The sequence below is a fragment of the Anser anser genome, assembly GCF_964211835.1.
Source record: "Anser anser genome assembly, chromosome: 6".
In the NCBI taxonomy this organism is placed as follows: domain Eukaryota; kingdom Metazoa; phylum Chordata; class Aves; order Anseriformes; family Anatidae; genus Anser; species Anser anser.
Genome location: NC_139726.1, coordinates 19,623,399 through 19,651,149, shown reverse-complemented (window position 1 = coordinate 19,651,149; position 27,751 = coordinate 19,623,399). Strand labels below are relative to the sequence as shown.

Here is a 27,751-nt window from a genome sequence, read left to right as displayed (position 1 = left end):
CCTGAAGAGCCCGTGTGTCTGTATTGCACAGAAGCCCTAATAAGATTTACAGGTCAGGGATTCCTCAGACTGTCTTGCTTGATGGGACTATTCCATTAGATCTGATACAGCTCAAGTCATTTTCTTTTTGTAGAGTACATACAGATGATGTTTTATGGTTCCCCTATTTTTCTAGAAATTCAAAAGCAATCTATCTCCTAGCCATGAGAATTTCTGAGTTTAAACTTCACGATACTATTACATAAATATGTAAAATGTTCCTAGTGAAAACTCTTCAGTTGTTCTAATCTGTTCATTCTTTCCACTAGTAATTATATGATTCCTCTTTCTCTAAGGCTTCAGCTAGACTGGGTGACCTAGCTAAAGCACTGGACAAGTTAGAACCACGTAATTCACAGCTCTTCTGTAAAATGGCTTTAGCTTTCAGTAGAACAGTGAGTATGGTTTTTCTTACGCAGCGTATAGATATCCATGGATCCTGGTTTTGTTTTTCTTTTCTGGTACAGATGTTAAATGTCTACTAAAAAGTGTTTTGGAGGAAATCAAAATAGGTTAACATTTGTAGCCTTTAACTAAATTTTTAGTCTTGCATTCATTGTGACTTAAAATACTTGAGCCATCTCATTCCTGAGATGTTTTTATTGCTTGCTTTTAAGTGAGAAATGTGTATCTCATGAAAATATACTCAAATGTCTTACAGAATATAGGAAAGGACAACTGTTAAACTTAATCACAGAGCCTTGAAACTGAAGTCTTCTTTAATCTTTATTAGAACACTTTTAAGAAGGCATTCAAAGCAACTATCAGTTCTGTGGAACTTTATTGTATGGTATTATATTTTTACATTTTAATTGAGCACACTTTACTGTTAAAATTTAATGCCATTACATCAGATTTGTCTTACGCGAGATGTTTTTCAGTTGCTGCAGTGATATTCATTGTGTAGACTCTAAAATAAACATTGAAGAGTTAAAATATTTATCTTTTTCTAAGTGTATTTGAAAAATAGAAACTTAAGGCTTAAAGATTACTCTTACCTCTAGTGTGGCCGGAACCAACTTATCCTTCAACATACACAAACCTTAGTTGAAAGAGCATTTGATTTGACATCTGACAATGCAGAATTTGCTACTGAACTTGGCTACCAAATGATTCTACAAGGGAAAGTGAAAGAAGCTTTAAAATGGTACAAGACTGCTATGACCCTTGACGAAACAAGTGTTTCTGCACTCACTGGTAAGGTCTTACACTTGCTTTTATTTTTATCTTTTTTTTGCTGGTTTTAAGACACAGATGATGTTTTTTATCAAAATTTCCTGCTACTGTGAATAAGAACTATTAGAACAGGACCACTGGACAGTACTTCCTGTATTTGTGTTATGCTGTCTTCCTTGTAGTGAGTTTCCCCTCCTTGGATACATCTTTTGGTGCTCTTATTGAAGAGAAACTTTTTTTAAAATTAGAACTCTTTAAAGTAAGAGTAAGTGTAAGGATGGAGATGTAGATGTGTGCATCTTTGGTTTTGTGGATAGGTTTCAATATGAATAAATACTTTTTTTAATTTATGAAAAGATGTTGAAAGTTGCCAGATTACAAGTTCATAATATTTCTTACATAGCTTTGACTTAGTGTATTCTAAGTAAACTACACAAAAGGTCTGCTTTCACTAATTTTGGAGCATTGTATCGGACTTCCTTCTGGAAAAAATACTTTTATCTGTTGTTGTTGGGTTTGGTTTGTTTTTTCCTCTTCCAGGTAATATTTCTAGTTCTTTGACTGTCCTAGTTAGGATCTGACTAGTTGGGGTGTTAGGTTAGTCACCAAAAAAAAATAACAAAAACCTGTTTAATGGCCTTGAAAGAGGCTTTTAAAAATTCATTAGTGTTGAAGACTAACTTTTTAATAGGGCTGTTTTTTCCTTTTCTCCAATTATTGGCCCTTTCATATAGGGGCATTATTATTTTGCACAGTACTTTCTTGGCTTTTTGTCCATATAGCATTTAATATGCAGACATGAGGTAACTATTTTTTTCTTATTGCTTGGCTAGCGTAATTCATATGATATACTCATTCCTCTTATTTTAATCATGTTGCAAATCTGGATACAAATGTAACTTTGCAGAAGCACGTAACTGTAAAATACATAGCACTGAAGCACCTTTGGTAGTTAGTGTCTTACCATAGGGCAGAAATCAGCAACATTGAGCGTTCATACTTTTACTCCCCTGTCTTAGTTGCCTGTCTTATTCACATGTACTGCCTGATCCATGAGGAAAAAACATACTGTGAAATTGTTAGCCATCTAGCCATCCAATGCTGGTCTCCTGTGGGTATGGTTCTCTGTGGCTTAGTATGTGTTAGTGAAATAAACACAAATGAGGGGAGGGAGCAAATCAACGATTATTGCTCAAAACTTGTTAAATTCATCAACCTGAGGTTTAACTGTTAAAAATACTGGTACAGTTATTTCATTATCCTTGAATACTGACAAGTTTTCATACTTGAGTGTGGTAACTCATAGGTTTACCCTGTCATACACCAGTGCTGCTGATTAAACTAGAACCCAATTTTTCAGTTTGACATATTCTGTGTGTTTGAGCATGCCTTGACATGCCTAATGCAAAACAGTCTGTTTTACCTCAGGATCTCCTCAGGACATTTTTTTTTTTCCTTTGTCTACTGTGGACAATACCGCCGTTCTTTCTGTGACTCACTCTTGTAAACGGAGCATTACGTTTGCTTCAGACCTCTCCTTACCTGGACTATGTCCAAAACTCACTCATTTTTTCTGTTGACATACATCACCAGCTGAAATTGTATTTTAGTTGCAGTGTTCTGTCATCTGAATATCTGGCTTTTATTTTGCACTCCTGGGAGTAGACATTATAATTTCAATATGTTAGTAAAGTGCCTGCCAACATTTGCTAAAGCTAGAGAGCTTTTAGGTGCTGCAGGAATAAATTCAAGGGCAGTTGATAGAACAAGCTGTCTTCTATGCCCATGGCAGAGACTTAAGTACACACTTCTACTTACTGCAATTCAAACATTTGAAGTTCTTGGGGGGGGGAGGGTTAGAAACTTTTGATCAACTTCATTTTGCTTTTTGAATTTGGAAGCCAAGTTTATGGTACATTCACTTTTGTTAGTCTAGAACAAGGTGAAGACTTATTGTGTTCACCTTTTAATATTAGGGATAATATATGCATGTAATTGCCTTATGACATTGCTTATATTAATGTATTAATTATGCATTCTCTATCCCAGGTATTTCTAAGTACATAAAATCTGCATTAGTATAAGTATTGATCTGTTCTTTTTCTTCTCTTATCACCATTTTATTAAGAGCCTGAAGAGACTTTTTTTTTCTGGAAAATAAACTGCATGTTTGACTAGGAAGATGAACCTGAAAAAAAAACTTTTAATATATTACAGGAATTATCCGTTGTCAGCTAATACAAGGGCAACTAGAAGATGCGGAGCAGCAGTTGGAGTTTCTTAATGAAATTCAGCAGTCCATTGGGAAATCTGGGGTAGGAGACACCCTTGTTCATTAAAATACTTTGTTCACAATCTGAATTCTGGTCCACTACCTACTTCATCTTCGGTATTTCTGTCACTGGAGTAGAGCATGCTTAATGGAGTACCATTAAATCTAAACGTCAGATTTTACTCTCTAAATTGATATGTTGCCTAACTGTGCAACACAAGACTAGTTTATTACTGAGCTTTATCTCTGAAGATAAGTTTGAAATGTCAGGAAGGGGGGATATTAATTCGTAGAATTTTGTGCTCAGAAGAACTTAAACCTTCTTGCACAGTTTTAAAAAATGCAATGATCATTGGTGTCATTTGCAGTGAACATACTAAATGTCTTACAGTATCACTACAAGTGAAAAAGTGTCTAACACTAATGATTATGTAGTATTTTATTCATAACAGACAAATGTATCTGAAATATGGAGAATATTGTTTATATTTTTCCCTGTAGGAGCTATCTTTCTTGCGTGCAGTCCTAGCTATGAAAAAGCATAAGAGACAAGAAGAAGTTATTGCCTTACTGAATGATGTTCTGGATACTCACTTTTCATCGTTGCGTGGTTTGCCCCTTGGTGTGGAGTATTTTGAAAAACTAAACCCTGACTTCTTGCTAGAAATCATTAGGGAATATCTTAATTTTTGCCCGGCTCAGGTAAGCAGCTATGTATCACATGTGCAAAAAAAAAACTTATTCTGTTGTTTCATATCAGGTAATCATATTGCAAAAGCTTAGAAAAATTTCCCCCTTAATATGTGAATTCTTAAGTGGCTTAAGTTACTTAAGTGGCTGATTTTCTGTGACTGAATTTGCTTGTGCCAGTCTTGGAGCAAAGGCATGTAGAACTTAATAAATTGAATGGTGATCTAACATTTCTAAAGTGGAAGAAGCACATTTGAAGTACCTCTAGAAAGTGTCTTCCTTAAATAGATTATTCCTTAATAAATGGCTGGAGGGAGACTTTATCCTCTTGCTAGTGAATTTCTAGTCAAATTGTTGAACCTTTCTGTGAACGTGACTTCATGCAAAGCTTTAGCGTCTAACCAGCAAACAGTAAGTTTTCCATTATTATGATGTGTCCCGCTGTCTATAATGAGATGGTAACATTTGAGAGTCTAAAACATCAGTAGCAGTAACAACTCCATGTAATTTTGTCTACAGATGGAGATAAATAAGAAGTGCAGTTCTGTGAAGTAATGTCTTATCTGAAGATTTTCCTAGGGTATTTTCCAGAATTACCTTGATAGTACCTGTTGTCCATTTAAAAAAAAAAAAAAAAAGGTGGCTCCTGAAGTTTGATTATCCCTTTATTACAAAAAAAAGAGTGTTTGATGGGAGGGAGGCTTCTGTGTTGGTGAAGGAGGATGGTTACTTCCTCAGACCATGTGTCCCAAGAGGATGTTAGTTGTGAACAGAAGGATCTTTAGCTTGCCTTTTGCCTGTTGTACAACATACTTGCTTCAGGCATCTAGCTGAAGCAATAGAGGGAAGCAGTCTTTTTAATAGAGCAACTGAAATGTGGTACATCACTAGCAGTTTATCTGAAAGTAGCTGCTGCGTTCAGTTTGATAGCTATAGGGTTATGTTCTGTGGTATGGAGAAGGTGTAAGAGATGGGACCAGAACCTTTTCCCATCTTTCTGGTCATTCATTCCAGCTTTGGCAATCCTGAAATGTAATTTATATTGCCGTTGTTGGATCAGTCGGCATGGTAATTAAGAGCATGCTGCCAAAAGTTTATGGCATGACTCTTTAGTTATGTCATCTCCGCATTGTTTTATTTTCCTTGGAGTCCATGAGGCTCTTGTGTGTTGTTCTTGATAGCAAGAAGTTATATCTTAACTGTAAAACATCTTTTTATATTTCTTCACCACAACACCTTTCAGTTGTTCAGCTTTACTGTTGTCATTAGAGCTCAAAGTGAAATTCAGACTTAACAAGTTGTGGATTTGAATGTCATTTTAACTGATACATTGTTTGTGGTTGCACTGTTTTTTGCCTGTGTTTTTACTTCTTCTTTTACTCCTAGCCTGTGTGTCATGGGCAGTCTCCTTCATCACTTCTCAAACACTGTGCTTCTGTTCTGGAAACTGTGGTAAAAACTGTGCCAGGTCTTCAACAAGCTATTTTTTTAATTGCAAAGGTGAAATACTTAACAGGTAATACTCATGTGAATGGCTAGCTATTCATCTCTTCAGTTTTTTTTCTAACACAAATTAATTCCATACTGAACAGAGTATTTCTTATCCAGTGTAGAACAGGTCATTACAGCTAAGTGAAGAACACACTTTTACTGCTTTTTTTTGTGATTTATGTGAATGTGTTTTATTTCTACACGTGAATGTGACATCTTTTAATCTACTGCTTCCAAAAAGAGATCACTTAAGTGACTTGCAGATGGAACAATAGGGAAAGTCTTAACTTTGACCTGGTTTCATTTCAGTTCAGAGCCACAATCAGAAAAGAAAGTATCAGTACTTCATGCATACATTTATTCATTCAATGACTACAAGTATTAAAAAAAAAAGTTAGTAAATAGTGAATAAAGGTTGTGTATTTAACATCTGTATTTCATATCAGTTATGTTTTAACTTCCCCTTTTTCGACTTCCTAGGGGATATTGAAGCAGCCCATAACAATCTCCATTACTGTCTTGAAAGGAATCCTTCTTATGCAGATGCACACTTACTGATGGCCCAGGTATATTTGGCTCAAAACAATACTAAACTGTGTTCTCAATCCCTGGAACTCTGTCTGAGCTACAATTTTGAGGTAAGTTCGACAAAAGAATGAATCGATTTTATTCAATCATCTAAAGTTTCTTGTATGTTTTTGAATATAATCTTTTAAAATGAGACTTCTGTGACTACACGTTCAGTATTTAAATGTTTATATGAACACAGAATCTGAATATTTATCAAAGAAATGACTAAGGACAAGACTAATCCCTTATTACAACATACTGGAATTGCCTTAGAATACAACAAAAGGATAATTTTCTCTCAAATTCTTATACAAATATTAAAAAGAGATAAAGAGAAGGTTTAATTCCAGACAAACTTTGCAAAAGTCGCAAAAAGCCGACACAGAAGGGCTTGAAGAGTGGTTCAGTGTTTTTGGACTTACTACACTAATGTACAGTTGATAATGGAAAGTATGATCAGATGCATGAGGGCCTCAAAATGGGTCTGTAGTTACCTCTTGACAGTTCATGGTGCTTAAAGCACTGTTAAGTGTATAAGCATAGCTATATGCTGTGTTGTCTTCCACTAACATTACATTTTGTCTATCTTTTTTTGTCCATTTGGAAGCAAACTTGGTAAGTTAAGCATTGTAGTAGAATAAATAAATTTCACTGTATTGCAGCAGTCCTCATTGGTTTTATTTTTGGGGGCTAATATGTGATTTTCTGTTTTGCTGACATCAGTGGAATTTTCTGTGATTAACACTGAATTAAGAATACATTAAAAAGCATTCTCTAGGTCTGAGTTATGCTAAGTTTCTTGACAGAACTTAGCTGAAAAGTTAAACATGCTAACGCTTCCTTGCAAGCATGCTCCCATCTTGGTACCTCTTTCCAAAAGATGGAAGAAAGCTGAAGGTTAACTACGTAATTAGGAAAGACTGAAATTAGGAAATTTCCTTTATTGAGATCTCATTTTCATGTGAAGTCTGTTTTAAGAAGGTAGAGATTTGGCAGGCACAACTTATGCCAAATAATAATTCTATACTTTTTTAATTGACAGCTTAATGAATCGTGTATTCTAGTGTGGGAGGTGTTCAAAATCTATTAAAATTCAGTCTAGTTTCAAATAATGCTGTAAACTTCTTTCTGTCCCAAAGTCTCATGTTATGAAATAAGTTTTTTAATTACAAAAAAACATGAAACTATCTCATTACTGTTTTGCATGTTCTTTGACAACTGTAATGTTTTATTAAGTACATTATTGAAGCATATATGTGGAGGAAAGAAGTAACAGAGACTAATATTTAAAAACAAACCAACTTCTTGAAGGGAGTTTGAATACCACACATAAAGTGAAATCTGGAAACTCCTTTCATTTTATAATTATTTTTTCAGGTGAGAGAACATCCTGTTTATTACTTAATTAAGGCCCAAACCCAAAAGAAGATGGGTGAATTATCAGAAGCTATTAAGACCTTACAGATGGCAAGGAATTTGCCTGGAATGAGAAAACATACAGCTTCCTCCAAGACCAAAGCAAAAAGAATTGAAATCGATGCAAGTGATCGTGTGTCTGTCTTCCTAGAATTAGTAGAAGCACATTGTTTGAATGGAGAACTGGTAAGATCACAAATATACCCCAGAACGAGTTTCCTTTTCCCATTAGCAGAAATCTTATGCTCATTAGCTTAGCATAGAAAACCATCACTCCTGCCAGCTGGATTTGCTCTGTAAAACTTCAAAGATGTGATATCTGCCTTGACATCTTTAATATGTAAAATTTTACAGAAAAAAAAAATTGTACATGCTCAATTCTTGCTCTGCAGAACCTGTTTAATTTTGAGGAGTGGATACTATCAATACTCACTTGCAGGCATGTAGGTTCTTGTTATGTTGTCAGAATGCTATTAGAAATATTTTTGGATCATGTCCTTACCTTTGTGTAGCAGCACATTTACTACCAGCTGCATCTGAATATGCAATAGGATCCTACGTATGTCTGAGAATATAACATAATGCATAGAATAACGTAGCTGAAAGGCACCTCCAGAGGTCATCCTGCTCAAAACAGGACCAGTTACAGCACGGTGCTCAAGGTGATTTTTGGTCATATCCATGTATATATGCAACATCAATGTTACTTTCTCTACCGATTTTTTTCTGGTAATTCATATCACAAATTCACATAATAAGGGGGGTAATAACATCAAAAATCTTTTAGCAAAAGAAATGGAAACTGTGGTTTGTGTTGCTTTTTAGTTTTTGTTTTTTATATAATGGCCTCAGACTCAGACATTCATTTGCTTATGGTGTCGTTATCTTTGGATGTTCAACAAGAAATACATTAATTCTATTTGGTTTATTTGCAGCACGAAGCTGCTATAGTACTGCAAGATGCCATTAATGAATTTTCTGGAACTCCTGAGGAAGTGAGAGTTATGATTTCAAATGCAGATTTGGCAGTTGCTCAGGGAGATGTTGAACAAGCCTTGACTGTGCTCCGAAATATCACACCTGAACAGCCTTACTTTGTACAAGCTAAGATAAAAATGGCAGACACTTATCTTCGCTACAGGAGAGATAAGAAGTTATATGCTGGCTGCTATAGGTAAAGTTTTGTGTTGTGTGTATATATGGTTTTCCTAGGTGTATATAATGGTAGCATCATGAGCTCCTTTTTTCCCTTTTTACTAAACAAGTCAGAAAGGTGCAGTGACATAACGAATTACTGTTGTAACATTAAAACAGTAATTGGACTTCCTACTTTGGAAAGATATCTCAGTTTTTTTATTTTAAAAATAAAAATAATATAATATTGTCATGCACTGTTTGTTGTTTGAATACCAATATTGACTTGTTAAATATTGAGCAAAGTTCTGTCTTCTCATTCCAGAGACCTAGTAGATAAACTTCCAAGTGCTCATACTCTGCTTCTTCTTGGTGATGCATACATGAATATTCAAGAGGTATGAGCTTGCTAGAAATGAATAAGTGATTGAGTCATTTGTTGGCTTTGGCAAGTTGAGGCAATGTAGCATGCTGACTCTTACTCAATTGTAGTTAGCAAGCAAAGCGCTTAGGGATGTAAAAAAAAAAAAAAAAAAAAAAATTACTCATTACAAATGTAACTGTTCTAAATTCAAATTAAAAGCTATTGAAAAGGCATTTCTCCTAGTAATCTTTGGGTGGAAATTCAAGGAGAGAATTTTTTCTTGAAGAATAGTCACCCATCAGGTAAACAGAAATCTGAAATGAGAGCTAAATTTAATTTTGAAAAAAGTTGGTGATATTTAGCATAGTTCTGAAGCTTAGAATATTTCTAAATAAGTTCTTACATAGAAAGCTTTTATTTAAAAGTCTTAAAGTACTGAATTCTGAAATATATATTTCCAAAATCCTTTGCTTTCTTGATGAACTGGAAATCTTATTCACTCTTTATAAACCAAGCAGTGTAGTCAGGTGGACATAAAAATTTGAAGGATACAAAATTTAAAAATTTAAATTGATATTTTGAGAGAACAGATTGGGTTAGGACATAACTAATTGGATGACTAGCTTAGGGAACTGTAGGTGATTAACAATTGTTTTCTTAATAAAGATTTACAAAGCAAAATGGAATTTGTATGCTATACAAGGTGGAGGAGAAATGGATTATCTTCTCTGATACTAAATTCACTTGTGCTTTACATTAACTTAATTAGTATATGCAGCAGCGGAGAAATCTCAGAGGAGAAAGTCTGAAATTAATTCAAACTCTTTTGTCAGATCCTTTCCATATTCAGCTTTAACATGGACATGCATATTTAAATAGGTTTTATAGTTGGAGCAATCACACAGTGACCATTCTTCTCTCAGAATTATTGTAGTTTATGAACCAGTAGTATGGGCGCTTGTTCTTAAAATTACTATCAGATTTTTTCTTCACACACGTCTCATCTCAGTCGTTGACTTCGGTGTTTTTTATCTTTCACTATTGAAGCCTGATGAAGCCATAGAAGTCTATGAGCAGGCCTTGAAGAAAAATCCAAAAGATCCAGCTTTAGCAAGCAAAATTGGAAAAGCCCTAACCAAAACTCATAACTATTCAAAGGTAATCTATAAATATTCTATCAAACTAATTAAGTGTTGAGTTCATTATTGTCAACATGTGGGCTTTGCCAGCTTTTTCTTCTACTCAACTTAAGAACAAAACAACTTTTAATTTTATAGCAATAAACAGACTTGTTACCCTGAAAGTAAGTTTGCAATGTAATATGTATCTGGCCAAAGTCACAGATATTGGAGGGTGTAAACCTGATGAATTGTAGTTCTGGTGATGTGCAGTTGGTATGGTCTTGGGCCTGCACTCAGAGCCATGGTTAGATACTTCTACATTGGCCTAGCTTTGGCTTACTGTTGGAAAACTAGAAGACCATTTTTGGAAAAGCTTGTTACGTTTTATGTTTGTAGTGTTAAGAATACTTGCTTGCGTTTGTTCAGGTCATAGTTATGATCAGTTCAGCATGATTCCTGTCTTGTGCATGATACTCCAGATCTGTGTGGAATAATCTAATGTACTGTGATTAAAGGTTGAACTAGATGATCTTAAAGGTCTTTTCCAACCTAAATGCTTCTATAATTCTGTGAATTCCTGGAGTTGTTTTGGGGGAAAAGAAACCTGTATTGTGATAGGTGTTTTATAGACTCCAATTTCTTTGTTTTGCTTTAAAGCTTGGACTACATTGTCTTTAGTATGTTTAACCCCATACAGATAACATGTCTTGTGCGTTTTAAAACATCTTTTATTTCAAAACAATAAAAGATAATAAAACACTTCAATGTTGTTCTGGAAATGTAACATTTCAACATAATTCCAGTCTGGATTTTTTTCTAACTAAAGCTAAGTCCCAATTCAAGACTATTTGAGTTGTACTGTGAAGTACTATTTTTAATAATTACTGAATAATAATTTTATAATAATTTTAATAATTAATCATTAAAATATTAAAATAATGATAATAATTACTAAATAAGCTGATACAGAAGATAATGTTTTTCTAGATTAAATATTTCTTTTCATTAATATTTCTCTTTTTATTCTCTCTTTTTAAACATAGAAGACTCCTTTCTCTTAGGTTGTTATTAGTTGGTATTTTTAAATGTCCCGTGACTTCTTACTTCATATTTTTCAGGTAGACTTGGAGAAAATTTTTGTCCTTTGTATATAGTAAAACAGAACTCTTAACTCCAGTCTAACTCGGATTATATAACTTCAGCAGTTAATGAAAATGTAATTTAATTGGCAGGGAACCAGATGAAGATAGTACGTGATAAAATGGTTTTAATGCATATTTAGCAAAATGTGGGCTCTGGTTATTTTACTTCTCTTAATTTTTGGAAGTCCAAACCTACAACTAAATGACATCCTTTTAATGCGGTCTTTATTAGAAAATGACTTCGTTTGTCAAGGAGCAAAGAAAGTAGAGAAGGCTCTAAGCAGTGTGTGATTAAAAATCTTAAGTAGTAAGGTTTTTAAGAGTTGTCTTTAAATAATTCTCAGATTTTTGTTTGTTCCTTTTAGGCAATCAGTTACTATGAGGCTGCCTTGAGAAGTGGTCAACAGAACTTCCTTTGCTATGATTTGGCTGAGCTTTTAATGAAGCTGAAGCAGTATGAAAAGGCAGAAATAGTACTTCAGCAAGCTTTAGATCATGAGCCTGGTATGAATATCCTTGATTTACAGCAAAACATAAAATTACTGCTATTATTTGTAGTTCCTGTGTGTCTGCAGGGAATAAACAAGTTCTAGATCAGTGTTCTTTGGAACTGTAAAGCACAGGGAACTATTAAATGATAAATACGCCCTAAAATAAGCTTCACATTTATTTAAAGATGTTTTTGCTAAGTTTTTTTTAAACTTTGAACATCTGTGATGGATAAAGAAGTCCAGGAATTACAATAGCAGAGCTCTATACAGGCAAGATTCTTACTTTTCTTTGCTAACAGAAGTTCTGATCTGAATTGATGAAGTATAGATGAGTCGTTCCTGTGCTTAGGGGATGGTTAAGTGGAAAATGGTATCCTTCAGGGCAGAGAGACACAACTGCTTGCAGATGTCTCTTAGGATCCCCTTTTATATGTCAGGAATGTGTACTCACAAAGTTAACTCACGCGTTTTTTCTTCTGCTAAAAGGCTATCAAGACATTTAGTGTGAGCTGTTGAGTACTTCTTAATGGAATCTCTTTTGCAGTGGCTTAATTATAATACTTGTTAACTTTTTTGGCTACCTGGATTGAAAAACAGAGTTAGTATTATCCTTCTGTAAGCTTTTCTTATGCCAGTAACTCTTTTCATTTTACTAATCTCTCAGGATGTTCTTTATTCTCAAAAAAAAAAAAAAAAAGGATTTAATGTTTTTTTCCTTACTTAAGCATTTGAGGATCTGACTAACTTAATCATGCTCAAAACAGTTTAATCTTTTAGTGTGAAAAGATTAAATGAGTATTAAATAGTTTGCCCCGTTTACCTTAAAATCTTCTCTTCCATCTTACAACAAAGCAAAAAGTACATAAGCTGCTATAATTTTTGTATGTCTTTGATATACTGCTTTTTTCCTTTCTGGAGAATGTGTGTATATCGTTAGCTGAGTTAACGCAACTTAATGAATAGTTTAATATCTTTGATTAGAAATGCTAAAATAGATTTTGTGAAAGAAAAATAAAATACAGGAAGTGTTAGGGAGGGAATGATCTTACATAGTTGGCTACATTCTAGTCCCTGACTTAGAAGTCTGTCACAATTAGAGGACTTAGACAGTTTGCTGATAGAGCAATACACTTACATTAAAAAAAAAAAAGGCAATAACAATAAATCCACATGGGTTTTAGTGGCTTTTATGTTTTAATATGGAACTGTGCCCGAGATGCTGCTTTGTCAATAGGTTAAAATGAACTCTAACTGGGGAGAGCTAGTCTTATTCTAATACTACCTTACATGTGTATTTTTAATCATTATGTGAAAGTAGCTTGCTTTTTAAATAGATATTAAAATTTTTAGTTAAAATAACTGGTTGTATTCATGTCTATCTCTTTTAGCCTAGCAAAAGAAAGGTAGTTTTGAGGGCTGATGAGAAATTTCATGAAAATCCTGTGCTTTTTTGTACACTGACACAGAATCAGTTTGGATATTTTTACTGCCTTTGAGAATGCTTTATATAAGAAGTACAAAGAATGGCTGTATTTGTTGTCCACTTAAAAGCTACTCTATTTCTGAAAATGCAAATAGACTAAACAGCCATGTGTCTTGTATTCTTTTTACATCTTTAAGCATCTTGGCCTTACAATCTACAAACAGAATGGGCTTTGATGTTTACTACTCCTATTGCCTACTAACTCTGCACACTGAGTCAAATCACAATCATAAATACCTAAAAGTCAAACTGTGAAGTTTTGACTTAAGTTCTTGCCTGGAATATGTAGAGAACTTCGACTTTCACAGAATTAATTCTTGAAAGAATCATGTTTGTTTAATACAATTCTTACAGTTAATGAATTGTCTTCTATGATGGAAGATGGACGTTACCAGGTTCTTCTGGCAAAAATTTACAGCAAAATGGAGAAGACTGATGAAACAATAGCTTCATTACAACAGGTAAAGGGAGAAAACCCCATGAAAGCTTGCAATATCTTCATTTTTATCCCTTGTTTCACTTCTAACTTGGTTCCTAACTGTATCTTTGTGAATGAGAAAAATGGATACACGGTAGTGATAGACCGCCTGTGACTGGTGTGAAACAAAGAGCAAAAGTCATTAGAAAGTCTAAGGTTTTTGTGAGCAGTGTCGTCTGAATTTTGGATCAGGCTTCTGGGTACTACTGGAAGCCTGCATTCGTACTATGTATTCATTTGTGTGTGGAACATAGTTTTTCACACATTTTGCTAAAACTGTGGGGGCAGGTAGGTTACCTATCCTTAGCTCAGCACTGAACACCATTCATGAAACAACCTAGGATAGCTTTCAATGGCTACACGTCACTTTCTTGTAACCTTTGTGTTTTTAATAGCTATGATAAGCTCTGGTAATTCTAGAGTTGAGTATTACCCCTCAATGAGGCTTGAAAGAGCAAAGCTGGAAGCTAGAGATGATTTAATTCACGTTGAAGATGTATTCTCACAAATCTTGAGTAAGAGGTTGAATCTCTCTCTCTACGTTCTTCTCTTCCATTACACCTCCAGTCTGGTACAGAAACAGGAAGCCCTTGGTAGTGTCTTTTGAAAAGCAAGTAAAGTGAATTATACAGACAAATTAGATAATTGTACGTAAGTAAATAGTAATACCAGTATGATTTTACTAATCTGTTCTTAAACCCTTTTTCTTCCCTTATTTTCTTCCTTATAATGCACTCTTTCTTTCTCAAAGTTGTCATTTTTCCATTCTTCAGTAAAACTTCCCCCAAAGTAATTTAACTCTTGCTCTTTTGTTTATGTATTTGAGGCTTCTTTACCATATGGCACTTCTAGCTGCTGTTTTTTCTGCTGTTTTTATTATTGCCTTTAAAAATATCCTTTGTACCCATTTTACCCCTTTCTTCCATATTCATTTACACAAAAACACTTGTATTCTGATGGTTTCAGTAGAACTAACTGCTCAGTCTTGTTATTGCCTGTTGTTAAACAGCTTTCTTCCCTTGCATTTTCAGAGTGATGTTAGGAGTTCCTGGTGAATTCTACTGTGTTTAGATCCCCTTCCTGGTTGGGCAAAATGGTAGAGGGAAGAAGCAGTGCAGTACAGTTCTCTCCATTTTATCAACTTTTAAATGAGCGAAGCAGCTCTTCTGAGACTTGATTTAAATATTAAGATAGTTATAAAACTTCTTGAGCAGAAAGAGGGAGTCTCTTGTGTGGTAACTGGAGCGAGTAAAGGTTGAAATCAAAGAAAATTGATCAGGTATAATCACCAAGAGGACAGAAAAGGAAATAGCTTTGCCCAATGTTCTTTTGTGACATCTGCTATTAAGAGAGCTCTGTCTCCTATTTTCTGCTACAGTTTTCTTAATCATTCTAAATGAAGAATCTCAGAAAAATAAAATATGAAGTTTGCTTGAATTTTTGCTGACTTTTCTGTACTTAATGAGTTAAGTACATAGACTTTTTGAATTTGGGCTTTTGAAGTTTTGTTTGTATGCCATATCAGAAGCTTAATTTTAGAAAAAGACATGTAACACATGAATTGAATTCTTCTCATGTCGCAAGGCAGCTTGGAGACAAAAAGTTGTTAACAGGATAACATGGAGATAGAGAAGTTGTTCTAAGCAAGGCTACAATGCTTGTGTGCAAAAGCATTGCTTTTATGCTTAATAATGCAGCTTTGTTCAATGGTGGCCTTCATCATTTTTGTGGTTACTGCTTCATTAGCAATTATAAATTGGAACATAACCATTTAAATTGGGGAAGAAGTTAATTATAAAAGCAATGCACAGACATGGGGAAAAATTAGACCAATAAAAATGTTTCATCTTAATTCAAATCAGTGTATTTGATATAAATATTCCTTAGATGTAGTATTAAATTAACATAAAATTACCACCCTAGTGTTTAACATCGTCAACAAGATGGAATCCCAATGTATTTCTTCTAAAATAGTCAACTGTACGCCGATCTAAACCACTTACAAATCTTACCACTAGGTTGCTTTGCAGCGTTCTTAATATGAATTTGGGGGAGGCAAGGCATCTGAGGGAGTTGTGTGCGTGTGCATGCTTTTTAAAATGTAATTACATTATTTTAAAATAGCTTATCATATTGATTCCTTTGAAAAATGTTTACTGGTCATTTCTTATTCTTTTCCCCACACTAGGCTCGGGAATTGCAAGCCAGAATACTTAAACGGGCTCAGATAGAACAGCCAGATGTGGTTCCTGCACAGAAACAGTTAGCAGCTCAAATTTGTGCTGAGATTGCAAAGCATTGTACAGCCCAGCGAAACTATGAAAAAGCAATTAAATTTTACAAAGAAGCACTTGTTCACTGTGAAACCGATAAAAAGGTCAGTTCTCCCTCTGACAGTTTTGCATTGTTTTCATATCTAGCTATGCATTTTCATATTAACCACAGTGCAGCAGTATATTTGCAGTTGTTTTTGCTTTATAATGAAACCCTCAAAACTCTGTGTACATATTTGTGTTCTCTGCTTTGAACTTTCTCCCTTTCCTCCTAATTGCATAGGATAAAATAGTTGCATGTATTGCCAATTTCTGTCTATTTACATAAAATCCCAAATCGTGTAGTGGTTTGTATTAGTCTATATGGTGAGTCTGTCATCATGCACAAGAAGCTGTATGTGAGACTCTGTAAAGTGTTGCAGAGTAATAACAAATGCAATTAAGAAAACTGTTTCTGCTGGAATTTGTTTATATTCCAAAAGTAATCAGTGAATGTTAATGAGATATTTGCTTCTGTCAATGACATTGTAACTACTTGTATGTACATTTTTAAGAGAATTATTCTTACTGAAATATTTTAGTCTTCAGAGTAATACTATCTTGTACTTAATACTAATAACATCTGTCTTCAGTATACCTCTGGAATATCTGTCTGAAGAAAAGTTTTATCTGTTCTGTAGGTGAGGGAATCGAAGTTAATTTAGTTATTTGACCAAGAGTCAACAGGAAACAGTGGAGAAGGCTCTGCCTTTGGAAGCGAATTGTACCTCAGGCTCCAAAATCTCTGAGGTTTAATACTCATAGAACTGAACCAGCTTTCTTTAATCTTTGAATCACATGTGCTTATATGTTTTAATATACAGGCAATGTTGGAACTTGCACGTTTGTATCTTGCACAAGATGATACTGATGCCTGTCAACATCAGTGTTCCTTGTTGCTGAAGAACGACCAAGATAATGAAGCAGCAACGATGGTAATGTACCATTATACTAATTATGTATCGAAGTTTTTTTTTGAGGTCTTTGTGTCTACAATGTGATGGATTCATAAAATGTCTACAGCATCAAATTTCAGAAACATCAAAAAAATCTATTGCAACAAAACGTTTTTTTGTTTGTGCTGGATACTGATTCAATATTAAGCTTCTATCAATCTTATCACTTTATCTCAATGCAAAATGCACGCTTAATAGTATCAGTGGAGAGTGGTAGTTGTAAGATTGACTATGATGTGGCTTAATTCATGATATATTAAATTATCTAATGGTCAGGGAAGAAGTTGAATTTCCAGCACATCAATATTAAAGCAAACATCTAAAAAACCTGCCAGAAGGTAAGAACTGTGAACTTAAGGTGTTTTTATGTCCTTTTTGAATCCTGGTTAATAGCATTCCTATCTAACCTTTTTTAATCAACGGATTCTCTATACATGGTCTGTATACTTTCGGCTTATAAAACAGCTTAATAGACTGAGCAGCTTTCACTTTAACACATAAGGAGCGAAATGATTTTGGAATGGGAATAACTTATTCTGTCACATCAGGTAACAACTGGAATTTATTCTAGTATGGCTCAAGAATGCGGGTAAAAGCACTCTGAATACATTTTGTTCAATTTACTCTTCATTAGCTGTCTCTCAGCAGAAAGAAACTGAAATGAACTCTTGACTTTATTTGCGCTATGATCTTTCTTTTTCTCTAACTTGTAAGTTATTTGCTTTCCTATATGCTTAATATGAATTTCTGGGAAATAAAAATAAGGATGAAAGTATGTGAGTGAAAACAAAATATTTTTGAGAGGTATGTCAAAATGTTTTTTGTTTGTTCTTTCTACCTTAAGTGAGACATTGAGATGTGAGTCTGTACCTGCTCATTATCGTCCTGTGTCTGTGTAAGGTGTTTATTCCCCAAAGATTGAGGGGTGGGGATGGGAACCGGCACCGTACTTCTTGTGAAATTCCTGCAGCACTTTATAGTTTCAGCTCCCATTATAAAACAGAATCTGTTTTGTTTTCTCTAAATATGTCAATACTGTAGATGATGGCCGACCTCATGTTCAGGAAGCAAGACTATGAACAAGCTGTCTTTCATTTCCAGCAGCTCCTAGAACGCAAGCCAGGTGAATATTCAGTAGTGATATTTTCAATTCTTCGACACATAGTTCTAATGAGATACAGGCACAAATCTGAAAAAAAGAAAAAAAAACAAACTCATATGTTTAAAAAGAAATATGCTATTTAAAATGTAATGGATATTAAAAACTACCACTGTGTTTTTCTATTAATTTACATTGCTGCAGTGTGATCGTTTACCTCCAGCTAAATACAACTAGTGTTATTTACTTGGAACTGTAAAGTACTTTGTGCGATTGATATTTTAAAATAAAAACACATGTCTAGGATTTTATTTCTAGGTTAGTAGAAATTTTCTAGGTTAATAAAGAAAACAGCAGACAGGTATAAGGTTTTCAGTGGTTTGCAAATTATGACCAGAGATAGAGGTATTAAAATAATATAATGAATATAAAGCTTCGTAGTGGACTTTGAAAGAAGTTATAAGTACAGCAAATGTTTTTGAGTGTTCTTGAAAGTGAAGTACAGTTACACTCTTCTTTATGCAGTTTTTCTAGAAGTGTTGCAAGTATCACTTGATACCTTTTTTTCTTGTATCTGTGGTTATTATGTAATATGCCTTATGTATTGCACTGTCACATTTGTATGAAGAACAAGACAGGCTCTTCACTTCTAAATCTATTCATACAACAAATAGTTAAAATGATGTCCTGATTTATTTTTATATTTAGATAACTATGCAACCCTCTCACGTTTAATTGATCTGTTAAGAAGAGCTGGGAAGCTAGAAGAAGTCCCAAGATTTCTTTTAATGGCTGAAAAACATTCTTCCAGAACAAAGCTTGAACCAGGTTTTCACTACTGCAAAGGACTGTATCTTTGGTACTTGTGATTATAATTAAAATAAGGACAACTTGATGGTGTACTACTACGTATTTAAATTAACTTTCTTGTCATCTGTGTTATCATTCAGAGGTGCTTGTTATCTGTCAGAGGTGCTAATTATAGTGTGATAAATACTATAGCAGTACTTTGCTTAATTTCTTAGTTGGATTTTAGGAAAGGCTTCCTTGTCTCTTCTGAAATACTTTCCAATGAGCTCCTCTTTAAAGCAAAGCTATTTTATCTTGCATACGTCTTTCACATTTCCTGCTTGTTTAAAGGGATGTTCTTGCTGGTTCAATGATATAATACTGCTACTTTTCAAATTTTAGAATTTCTCATACTGTTTTTAGTTTGCAAAAACAAGCTTCTCTCAATAGTAGACATGCTTTTCAAAACTTGTATTATTAATGCATATAAGTATGAGATCTGTCTTCTAAATTGTTGGGATTCCTCTTGGGTTTTGGATGGGACTTGGGGCAGTAAACTTTACTTGCCTAGATTACAGTATTGTAATTTTCTGTCCAGGTATACAGGTGAACCAAATGATGCACTCCGGCATTTTAATAAAGCTCGGAAGGACAATGACTGGGGACAGAATGCAGTCTATAACATGATTGAAATTTGTTTGAACCCAGACAATGAAACTGTAGGTGGTGAAGTCTTTGAAAATCTAGATGCTGACATAAGGTAAGTGAACGAAGTATATGTTGCTTGGATTCTTCTGTCAACCCATCCACCCTGCCTCTCAATGATGTGTCTTAATCATCTAAATTGCTAGAATTTCGGAGCTCATCTAATGTTTTGAATACCTATTAGATTGTGAGACTAATCTGAACTGTGAAATAAATCATTGTCAGACAGAAAATATTGAGGATTTTATCTGGAACATTAGCCACTTGTAGCATTAAAGGCAAGTTGTAGATAGGTTGGAACAGCCATTGTTACAGAAGAGAATCAATGTAGAATGCTTGTATAACAAAGGCATGCGTTTAGTGTGGAATCTGTACTAACTCAATTTATTTGGTGTACAAAAATGTAGTTTTAGATATGAAGGTAAATATTTAAACTTTTTTTTACAAATACTTTCTTTCTGATAATAGCAATTCAACAGAGAAGCAGGAATCCGTGCAGTTGGCTGTAAGAACAGCAGAAAATCTTCTGAAGGAACTGAAGCCTCAGACCAGTCAGGGTCACATTCAGCTGCGAATCATGGAAAATTATTGTCTCATGGCAACCAAACAAAAATCAAATGTTGAACGAGCACTGAACACTTTTACTGAAATAGTAGTGGCAGAGGTTAGTAACCTCTCTCGTTTCCTCATTCATCTCCCTTACACTTATTATGGTTAATTAGTCACATAGTTTACATTCAGAAAGTGATGTCTTACTACTACTATTTTAAGATTTCTTTCCTATGAAAGAATATTTTAAAAGAAAACAATACACAAAAAACAATATAGTGAAATAACACTTAAGAACTTCTGTACTGGATTGCAAACTTACAGCTCAATTATATGCTAATAATGCTACTTGCTAAAATGTGAGTAGGCTTTTTGGTTTGAGTTCTTGGGTTTGTTTTTAAATTTCCAGTTGGTGTAGTTTAAACATGGCAGGCAGCTTAGCACCACACAGCCACTTACTCCCCCCACAGTGGGATGGGAGAATTAGAAAGGTAGAAGTGTGGGAACTCATGGGTTGAAACAAAGACAGTTCACTAGGTAAAGCAAAGCTGTCCATGCAAGCAAAGCAAAAGAAAATTCACTTGCTACTTTGTCAGCAGGCGGATGTTCATCTGTTTCCAGGAAAGCAGGACCCATCATGCATAACTGCTTTTTGCAGCAACTTCTCTGCAACAGTTAAAACATCTGTGTTAGTCACCACTATTTTCATTAAAAAAAAAAAAATCCAAATCATCTACAAGCCTCTGTGAAGAAAATTAACTCGGTCACAGCCAAAAGCACGATACCAGTCTTGGCCAGCAGCTTGTCTGATGACATAAGTACATATGGTACCTTCATTCTTTAAGCAAAAACAATTCAATAGAAGTGCCTTCAAGCACTTCACGGCAACTTAGCAGAATTTAGATTCTAGGGCAAGATAATGCATGTGCATAAAATCCATTCTTATGATCTGAGTCTTCATTATTTTATAGCTACTTGTATTCCTTAACTCTAGGATTAACAAAGAATACTGTCACTTTTCAATGGTTTTTTATTTAAACAAGTACAGACACATTTAGTCTATCAAAATGCCAAGAAATATCTAAGTTGCTACTAGTCACTTACTGTATACTACTACACTGTTCCACCCACTGTGGCTGAGCTGAGTATGATGGTCCTTTTCTTCTGTGTACGGCAGTTTGGAGAATCAGTGTCACTCTGCCTCCATTACTGGCTTCCCATTCCTGCTCAGAGTTGATCGTATGTTCAGTGAATATGCAGTGTTTGTCACATGGTGGCACAGTTCTGGCAGGAAGAATGCTCCGGTTGATTTAGTCTTCTCTCCAGATTTACATAAAATAGGTTTTAATCCCTTCAGAGTAAGAGAACTGAGCCAGTTCCATCTTGGGAAACTTCTAGGGAAGTACTCTTGCCTTGGCTATTACAGGGGAAAAAGTGATTACTGAATTCCATTTTGAAAGACTGTAACATGCTAGAAGGTTAAGCACTAGTGATTGTTGATACATACTAGGTGTGACTGTTGTGGGGTGTAGGGATGAGCTGATGATTATATGGAGGAAAGATTGGGGGGGAGGGTGTGCATTTTTTAGCTCACTATGGCAAGCCTATTTACAGCAGCACAACCCCACAAAGACATGTAGAGGCAGAATACCAAGGGCACCCAGTAGCGAGCCAAGAATGCAAAGAGGGGGAGAGAAACTTGTAAGCTAGCTGCTAATGGAATCATGTGTTCAGGATATGAAACCCATTCTAGGAAGGGCAAGACTTTAAAAGTCATGCTTCTTATTTTTTGCTTGAGGCTCTTGCACAGAATGGTGGCTTTTAAGAACCTTGTTTACTGAGTAGCTTTCCAATACAGGTAGTTTAGACTTGTAAGTCTAGGAGCTGTACACCTAGAAATAGGAATCTCAGTCCCTGTTACTGACATTCACAAATTTCTAAAAGTAGAAAATACTTGTATTGTAACTTCAAGTGAATTCAGTTTCATCAGAAGTATTTATTTGTATGTCAAAAATTAGTTGTATCAGAATGTTTATTGTTGAGATGAGGTATATGTGGATGCTTTCAATACTTCCTGAGCCTGGAGAAGGTTGTCGTGACCCCAGCCAGACTAACATTCAGCCTCTTAAATATTTAACCTAGTGCTTATTATTGTGATTAGTATTATAAGAATAACCACTGCTGTAAATGGAAAACATCTTTCTAAGATTGGATGTTCTATCTTTAGTTCCTGCAATTTATCTTTTATTTTAACTTTCCGGTACTGTATCAGAAAGGTATAAACACTTAGATTTTTCTTTTCTTTAAAGCAAAATCAAAAATCATTTAAGTAGTTACTATGCCTTTTTCTGCAGAAAGATCATATACCAGCACTCTTGGGAATGGCCACAGCCTACATGATTTTGAAACAGACTCCACGAGCCAGAAATCAGTTAAAACGGATTGCAAAAATGAACTGGAATCCCATTGATGCAGAGGAGTTTGAAAAGAGTTGGCTTCTGCTTGCAGATATATATATTCAGTCTTCAAAATATGATATGGCAGGTGAATTATTAAAACGATGCCTTCGTCATAACAGGGTAAGTGACTGCACATTAGAAATATTTTAATTCATGTAACTGTTTAGTTTTCCTTTGAAACATGGAACAGGCATGGCACAGGAACAGATCTTAGCTCTTGTGTTGTTTTCCTCATCTTTGCCTTTTTCCTGATCAAGCTGTTCTGTTTCATTTTCCTTCACCTGCGGCACATCCAGTAGTCTAGTTTCCTGTAGATATTATACTACAAGCTTGGGATACCGTTTATACTGTGCAGATTTGGTTTAGAAAAAAGAGCTCCAGGCATGGCTACACTGTTTGTTCCAGTATGCTCTGATTTGAAATCTCTTCATCGCTTTGGAAGCCTAACTAGAAAAGAGTGAAGTTAAACAAAGAATATACTTTATATATGAATATTTCTTTGCTCTGCCTTTGTAAATGAGGTATCTATCTTCATAAAAGCTATATTTATTCTCTTGAAATATTTAAGCTATGGGCAACATGACAATATTCGCTCTTTATAATATTTACAATGCAGTCCTATAGTAGTATTGTTTATTTTCATAACTTTTTTCTGCTTCATTTATTAAACAGAGTATTCCTTTATGAATTAGTTTAAATTTCATAGTAAAAATTTTTATGGAATTAAATTGATTTATATGTATGTTTAACAATAGCTTTGCTTATGTTTTCTTCTTGTGCTTAGTACTTTTACTGACTTAGTAACTGAAATGTAGCTACGGGGTTCCTGGAGGCACTAAGTATTTTTTTGAAGGAGTAGTTATATTGTCCTCTGATATCTATACTTGTCTCAGATTAATTTAGGATGTCACTCTGCAAAATTCCATATAACTGATTTGTATTGCAGATATTTTAAATCAGGACTATCTTGTCATCAAAGGTACTACAAGTATCACTTAAGCTTTCCAGTTGTACTGATTTGAAGTATTTAAGCAATTAAGGTGTAATTGCTTAAAGGTGTAACCTAAATAAAATCTTGAATGAATATTTATATTTTGCAGTCCTGTTGCAAGGCTTATGAATACATGGGCTACATAATGGAAAAGGAACAAGCATATAAAGATGCAGCAATAAATTATGAGATGGCCTGGAGATACGGAAACCAAACAAATCCAACAATAGGCATGTTTATGTAATGTATATGTATCATTTCAGGCAATATAGTAAGAATGAAAACACTACCGTTACCTGAAAGACTGTATTTCTTTCTGTAGAAAGAGTTACTGGTTTTCTTCACATAACTCGAGCTATTACTGCAGCTATTTAATGGTCTACTTCAGTCTTTAGAAAAGCCCCTATGGCAAGAGATGGAAGTTTTATGCTAACTAAGAAACTTCATTTTACAGATTTTAGTATGAGGTTTGGTCTGAAACTCTTAGGAAACTCATAGTTGGCTATTATATGCTGTCTGTAAGTACAGTATTCGTTTTGAATAATATATTTTTATAGTAATGCAATATGTACTAGCTGTAGTATTTTATACATTTTCTATTATCTGAGGGTGGTAGATCATTGACTTGTTTATTACTATTTTTTTTACAGGTTTTATATATATATGAATTAAGATTTCAAAAACTTTAAATGGCTTTAAATACTTATCTTAAAATTCAACATAAGCTAAAAACTTGAGATAGTACTCAACCTCTAGTTGGGGTGGTTAATTGAAGTCTAAGCTAGACTGCTACACTTGTAGACTATTTCATATAGGAAGCCCTTTATAAAACTTAAATGTTTAAAAATCTCATTTTGTTTTTCTATCTTTGGGGAAAATACCTTTTATCTGGAAAATATCAGCCTGATGTGTTGCTATGGGACTTAACTATTCCAGTATGACTGGACTTTATCTGTGGTCTGCTGACAGTGGAACCGAATAGCATTTTAATTTCCCAGTTTGTTTTTGGTATCATGACTTTTTGCCCTTTAATAATGGAATTCTTTATTTTCTTAATAAAGAACATGGCAGGTCACACTGAGAAACCCTGTAGGGTACCACATTAATTGAAGGAAGACAGCCATTATGTGTATTCTGTAGAAAAAACATGCTCTCCAAAATGTCTCCTTTTGATTCCAACCGAGCTATTTATCAGTGTGTAAAGGAAATTCCTCTACTATTTAAAGTGACTTTCAGTAGAAATCTTGATATTTACAGGCTTACATGAGAGAATATTTGAAAACAAATATATGAGCTATAGAAACTTACGGTGATAAAAATATGCTTTAATGTGATATTTTACTTATTTAATATGGAAACTGAAATTGTCACCTTCTTTCCCCTTACACTTACAGGCTACAAGTTGGCTTTCAATTACCTGAAAGGAAAGAGATATGTTGATGCAATCACTGTTTGTCATAAGGTAGAATTTGTGCTTAATGCTCTCTCTGCTGTAGCTAACTTGTTTTACATAATGATCCTTTTTTGTTTACTTTAAGATTTCTAAAATAGCTTAATATCATCAGAGAAAGACACTTTAAGTATCCTCTACATAACCAATCTGCTTTATCCAGAGCTCCCTGGCCATCAGGTAAATGAGAGATGTAGTGGTTGGCTATCAAATGTGAAGGCATATTTAAGTGGCAGTTGTTTTTTTTTGGTTCTGTGGTTGCTGCTTGTAAGTTCATACAGAATTGTAGCTGAAGGTAATAATAAAACGTTAATACTGGAAGACATTGTTAGAAAGTAAATTCCTTTGTGTGGTCCAAACACGCATACACTAGATGCAAAATAATAAAGGGCTGTAATTTTAGAGCCAGAGTGAACATTGATATAACTATTAGTATTAATAACGAAATTATATCTTCTGCTTGGAGGAGAAATGAAGAGAACTAGAAATGATAAATTAAATGGAAGGATAAGGGAGAGGAGGGAATTGGAAGGCAAGAAGATGAAGTGGATAGGGTATAGTAAGAGCCTGAGGGAGTGAAAACAAAATCAGTTTATCACTGCAGAGAAAGTATTCTTGCAACCTTGGAAATGTCTCTGGAGGCTGCTGTTCTTAATACACGCATTCCAAACCACCTAGAGGCTTTAGCCCTTGACCCTTGCATTTTTCCCACTAAGGTCACAGGGTAGCATGAAAGGGAAACAGCATCTCTTTGGTAAAGTTGTTCTTGACCTCTGTGTGTGGTAGTCTGTAGCTACAGATATTTGTGTTCTTACATGAAACTTCTCATATTATTGACAGTTTTAGAATGTGTAAGCTCAGTGATGAGGGGGATAACTACCCCAGTATTCTTTCCTTTCAGACAACTGTTATGTTGTGGTTTTTTTGTCTTTTGACAGGTGCTTGAAGCACATCCAAACTATCCGAAGATCAGAAAGGAAATACTTGACAAGGCCCGTGCATCATTAAGAACATGACTTAAAAAATTCAAAGCTCATCAACTTGTTTGTTTAATCTGACTTTGGAAACTATTGCTATGACAGTGACCATATCAGCACAAATTTATTGTGAATATGGAATTCAATTTCTGTGAATATGGAATACAGTTACATTGCATTAGAAATCTGGTTTATTTCCAAGAAAAATCTGCAGCCCTGAAAGGAACTGTAGTTACTCAGCAGAGAATACTGCCTATGTGTATGGTATATGAAGCGTCATCTGAAAATAAAAAATAACAAAAGTAAGGGCCACAAACATCTCTGTAAAATACTGCTGGAAGTATATTTTGGATAACAACTCCACAACTTGGACACTAGTGATTTACTTCCTTATTACCCATCTACTTCTCAAAAGTGAACATGCACTCCACACTGTGGAGTACAAGTTATATATATACACTATACTGCAAGTAATCTATACTGCTGTGTGTTTTAAAGAAAAGAGTAAACATAATAAGATAATACTTGTATGAATACAAGGGTGTACGGTAGTTTCTTTTCAGAGAAACGGTACGTAGGAGATAGTGCACTCATTCTTTTGAGTTCCAGCATTTAAAAAAGTTTTAAAGAATGTAATTCTGTATTCTTTTGTCCTTTTGAAATAGCACTCAAAACAACAGCCTGTCCTAACCTAGCGCAGGATTTCTGTCTTTGCTTATTGTTGAGATGCTGGATCTTGGTTTAAGTAATCTGTTCATTCAAAATTTCTAAAATATGCTTTTATTTTTACGTATACTGTAAATACACTTGAGTTTTTCAAGATTAAAGTAATTGTATACATTGTTCTCAAACTTCGATTTTTCATGAAATTGTAATATTTAAAAATAAGATTTTATATAAATATTCGGTAAAGGCTTTTAAAGACTATGCAAGTCCTCTACACAGTATTTATTCTTTACTCATGCTGTTATCAACCTGTCTGTCAGATTTCCACGGAGAAAAATATTTGTTATTTTTAACTTGGAGTGTTTAGTCTTTCAATATTATATGTGTAGACAGTACAGTCATATGTGCAGAAGTTAATGATATGTGCAGAAGTTAATGCTTGTTTCACTTTTTTCCAAAAAGCAGCTTTGTGGCTTTGTTTTGATTACATGGGATTGTGGTCTCTTTGTGTATGTAACATACCTGTGGCTCTTTAAGGGATCAACAGCAAGGTGTGAATGACATTTTGTCAGTCATGACTGACTCTTGTCAGTAATGCAGAATTTCTTCAAAAACATGCCAAACAAAAAACAGCGGTGCACTGTGGTATGTGTTTTTCAAACATACCTTGGTTATATGTATTTGACTAGAAAAATATTTTGGCATGAAGAAAAATCTTAAAACTAGTACTAAAATATCTTAATTTTGTTTTCTGATTAAGTAATTTTAGCTTTCCATGTTGACATTATGTAAAATCACTTTTTCTGGGGGTGAGGTGGTGGTCTTTTTTTTTTCTGATAACTCACTGTTAGGCTACACAAGGAACTGTTTAAAATCATATCTAATCTCACCTATCAGTAACTGGGTGCTGTATCTTGGATAACTTACTGCC

General features: G+C 34.4%; 1 protein-coding gene across 2 annotated transcripts in view; it reads left to right on the top strand.

Moving 5' to 3' along the window:
* Positions 1-27,005, top strand: part of TTC21B (tetratricopeptide repeat domain 21B) — a 35,270-nt gene extending 8,265 nt beyond the window's left edge. For both annotated transcript variants that reach the window (XM_083840734.1, XM_083840735.1), the window contains 22 exons: positions 336-434; positions 1,044-1,236; positions 3,433-3,530; positions 3,989-4,189; positions 5,564-5,693; positions 6,149-6,306; positions 7,616-7,840; positions 8,590-8,828; positions 9,114-9,186; positions 10,200-10,310; positions 11,781-11,919; positions 13,744-13,850; positions 16,056-16,244; positions 17,004-17,114; positions 18,177-18,258; positions 18,943-19,093; positions 19,622-19,783; positions 20,197-20,392; positions 22,632-22,856; positions 23,837-23,957; positions 25,122-25,189; positions 26,116-27,005. In XM_083840734.1, coding sequence (XP_083696860.1) covers positions 336-434; positions 1,044-1,236; positions 3,433-3,530; positions 3,989-4,189; positions 5,564-5,693; positions 6,149-6,306; positions 7,616-7,840; positions 8,590-8,828; positions 9,114-9,186; positions 10,200-10,310; positions 11,781-11,919; positions 13,744-13,850; positions 16,056-16,244; positions 17,004-17,114; positions 18,177-18,258; positions 18,943-19,093; positions 19,622-19,783; positions 20,197-20,392; positions 22,632-22,856; positions 23,837-23,957; positions 25,122-25,189; positions 26,116-26,193 — 3,156 coding nt within the window. In that variant the 3' untranslated portion in view covers positions 26,194-27,005. The remainder of the gene's footprint in view (positions 1-335; positions 435-1,043; positions 1,237-3,432; positions 3,531-3,988; positions 4,190-5,563; positions 5,694-6,148; positions 6,307-7,615; positions 7,841-8,589; positions 8,829-9,113; positions 9,187-10,199; positions 10,311-11,780; positions 11,920-13,743; positions 13,851-16,055; positions 16,245-17,003; positions 17,115-18,176; positions 18,259-18,942; positions 19,094-19,621; positions 19,784-20,196; positions 20,393-22,631; positions 22,857-23,836; positions 23,958-25,121; positions 25,190-26,115) is intronic.
* The last annotated feature ends 746 nt before the right edge of the window (positions 27,006-27,751 follow it).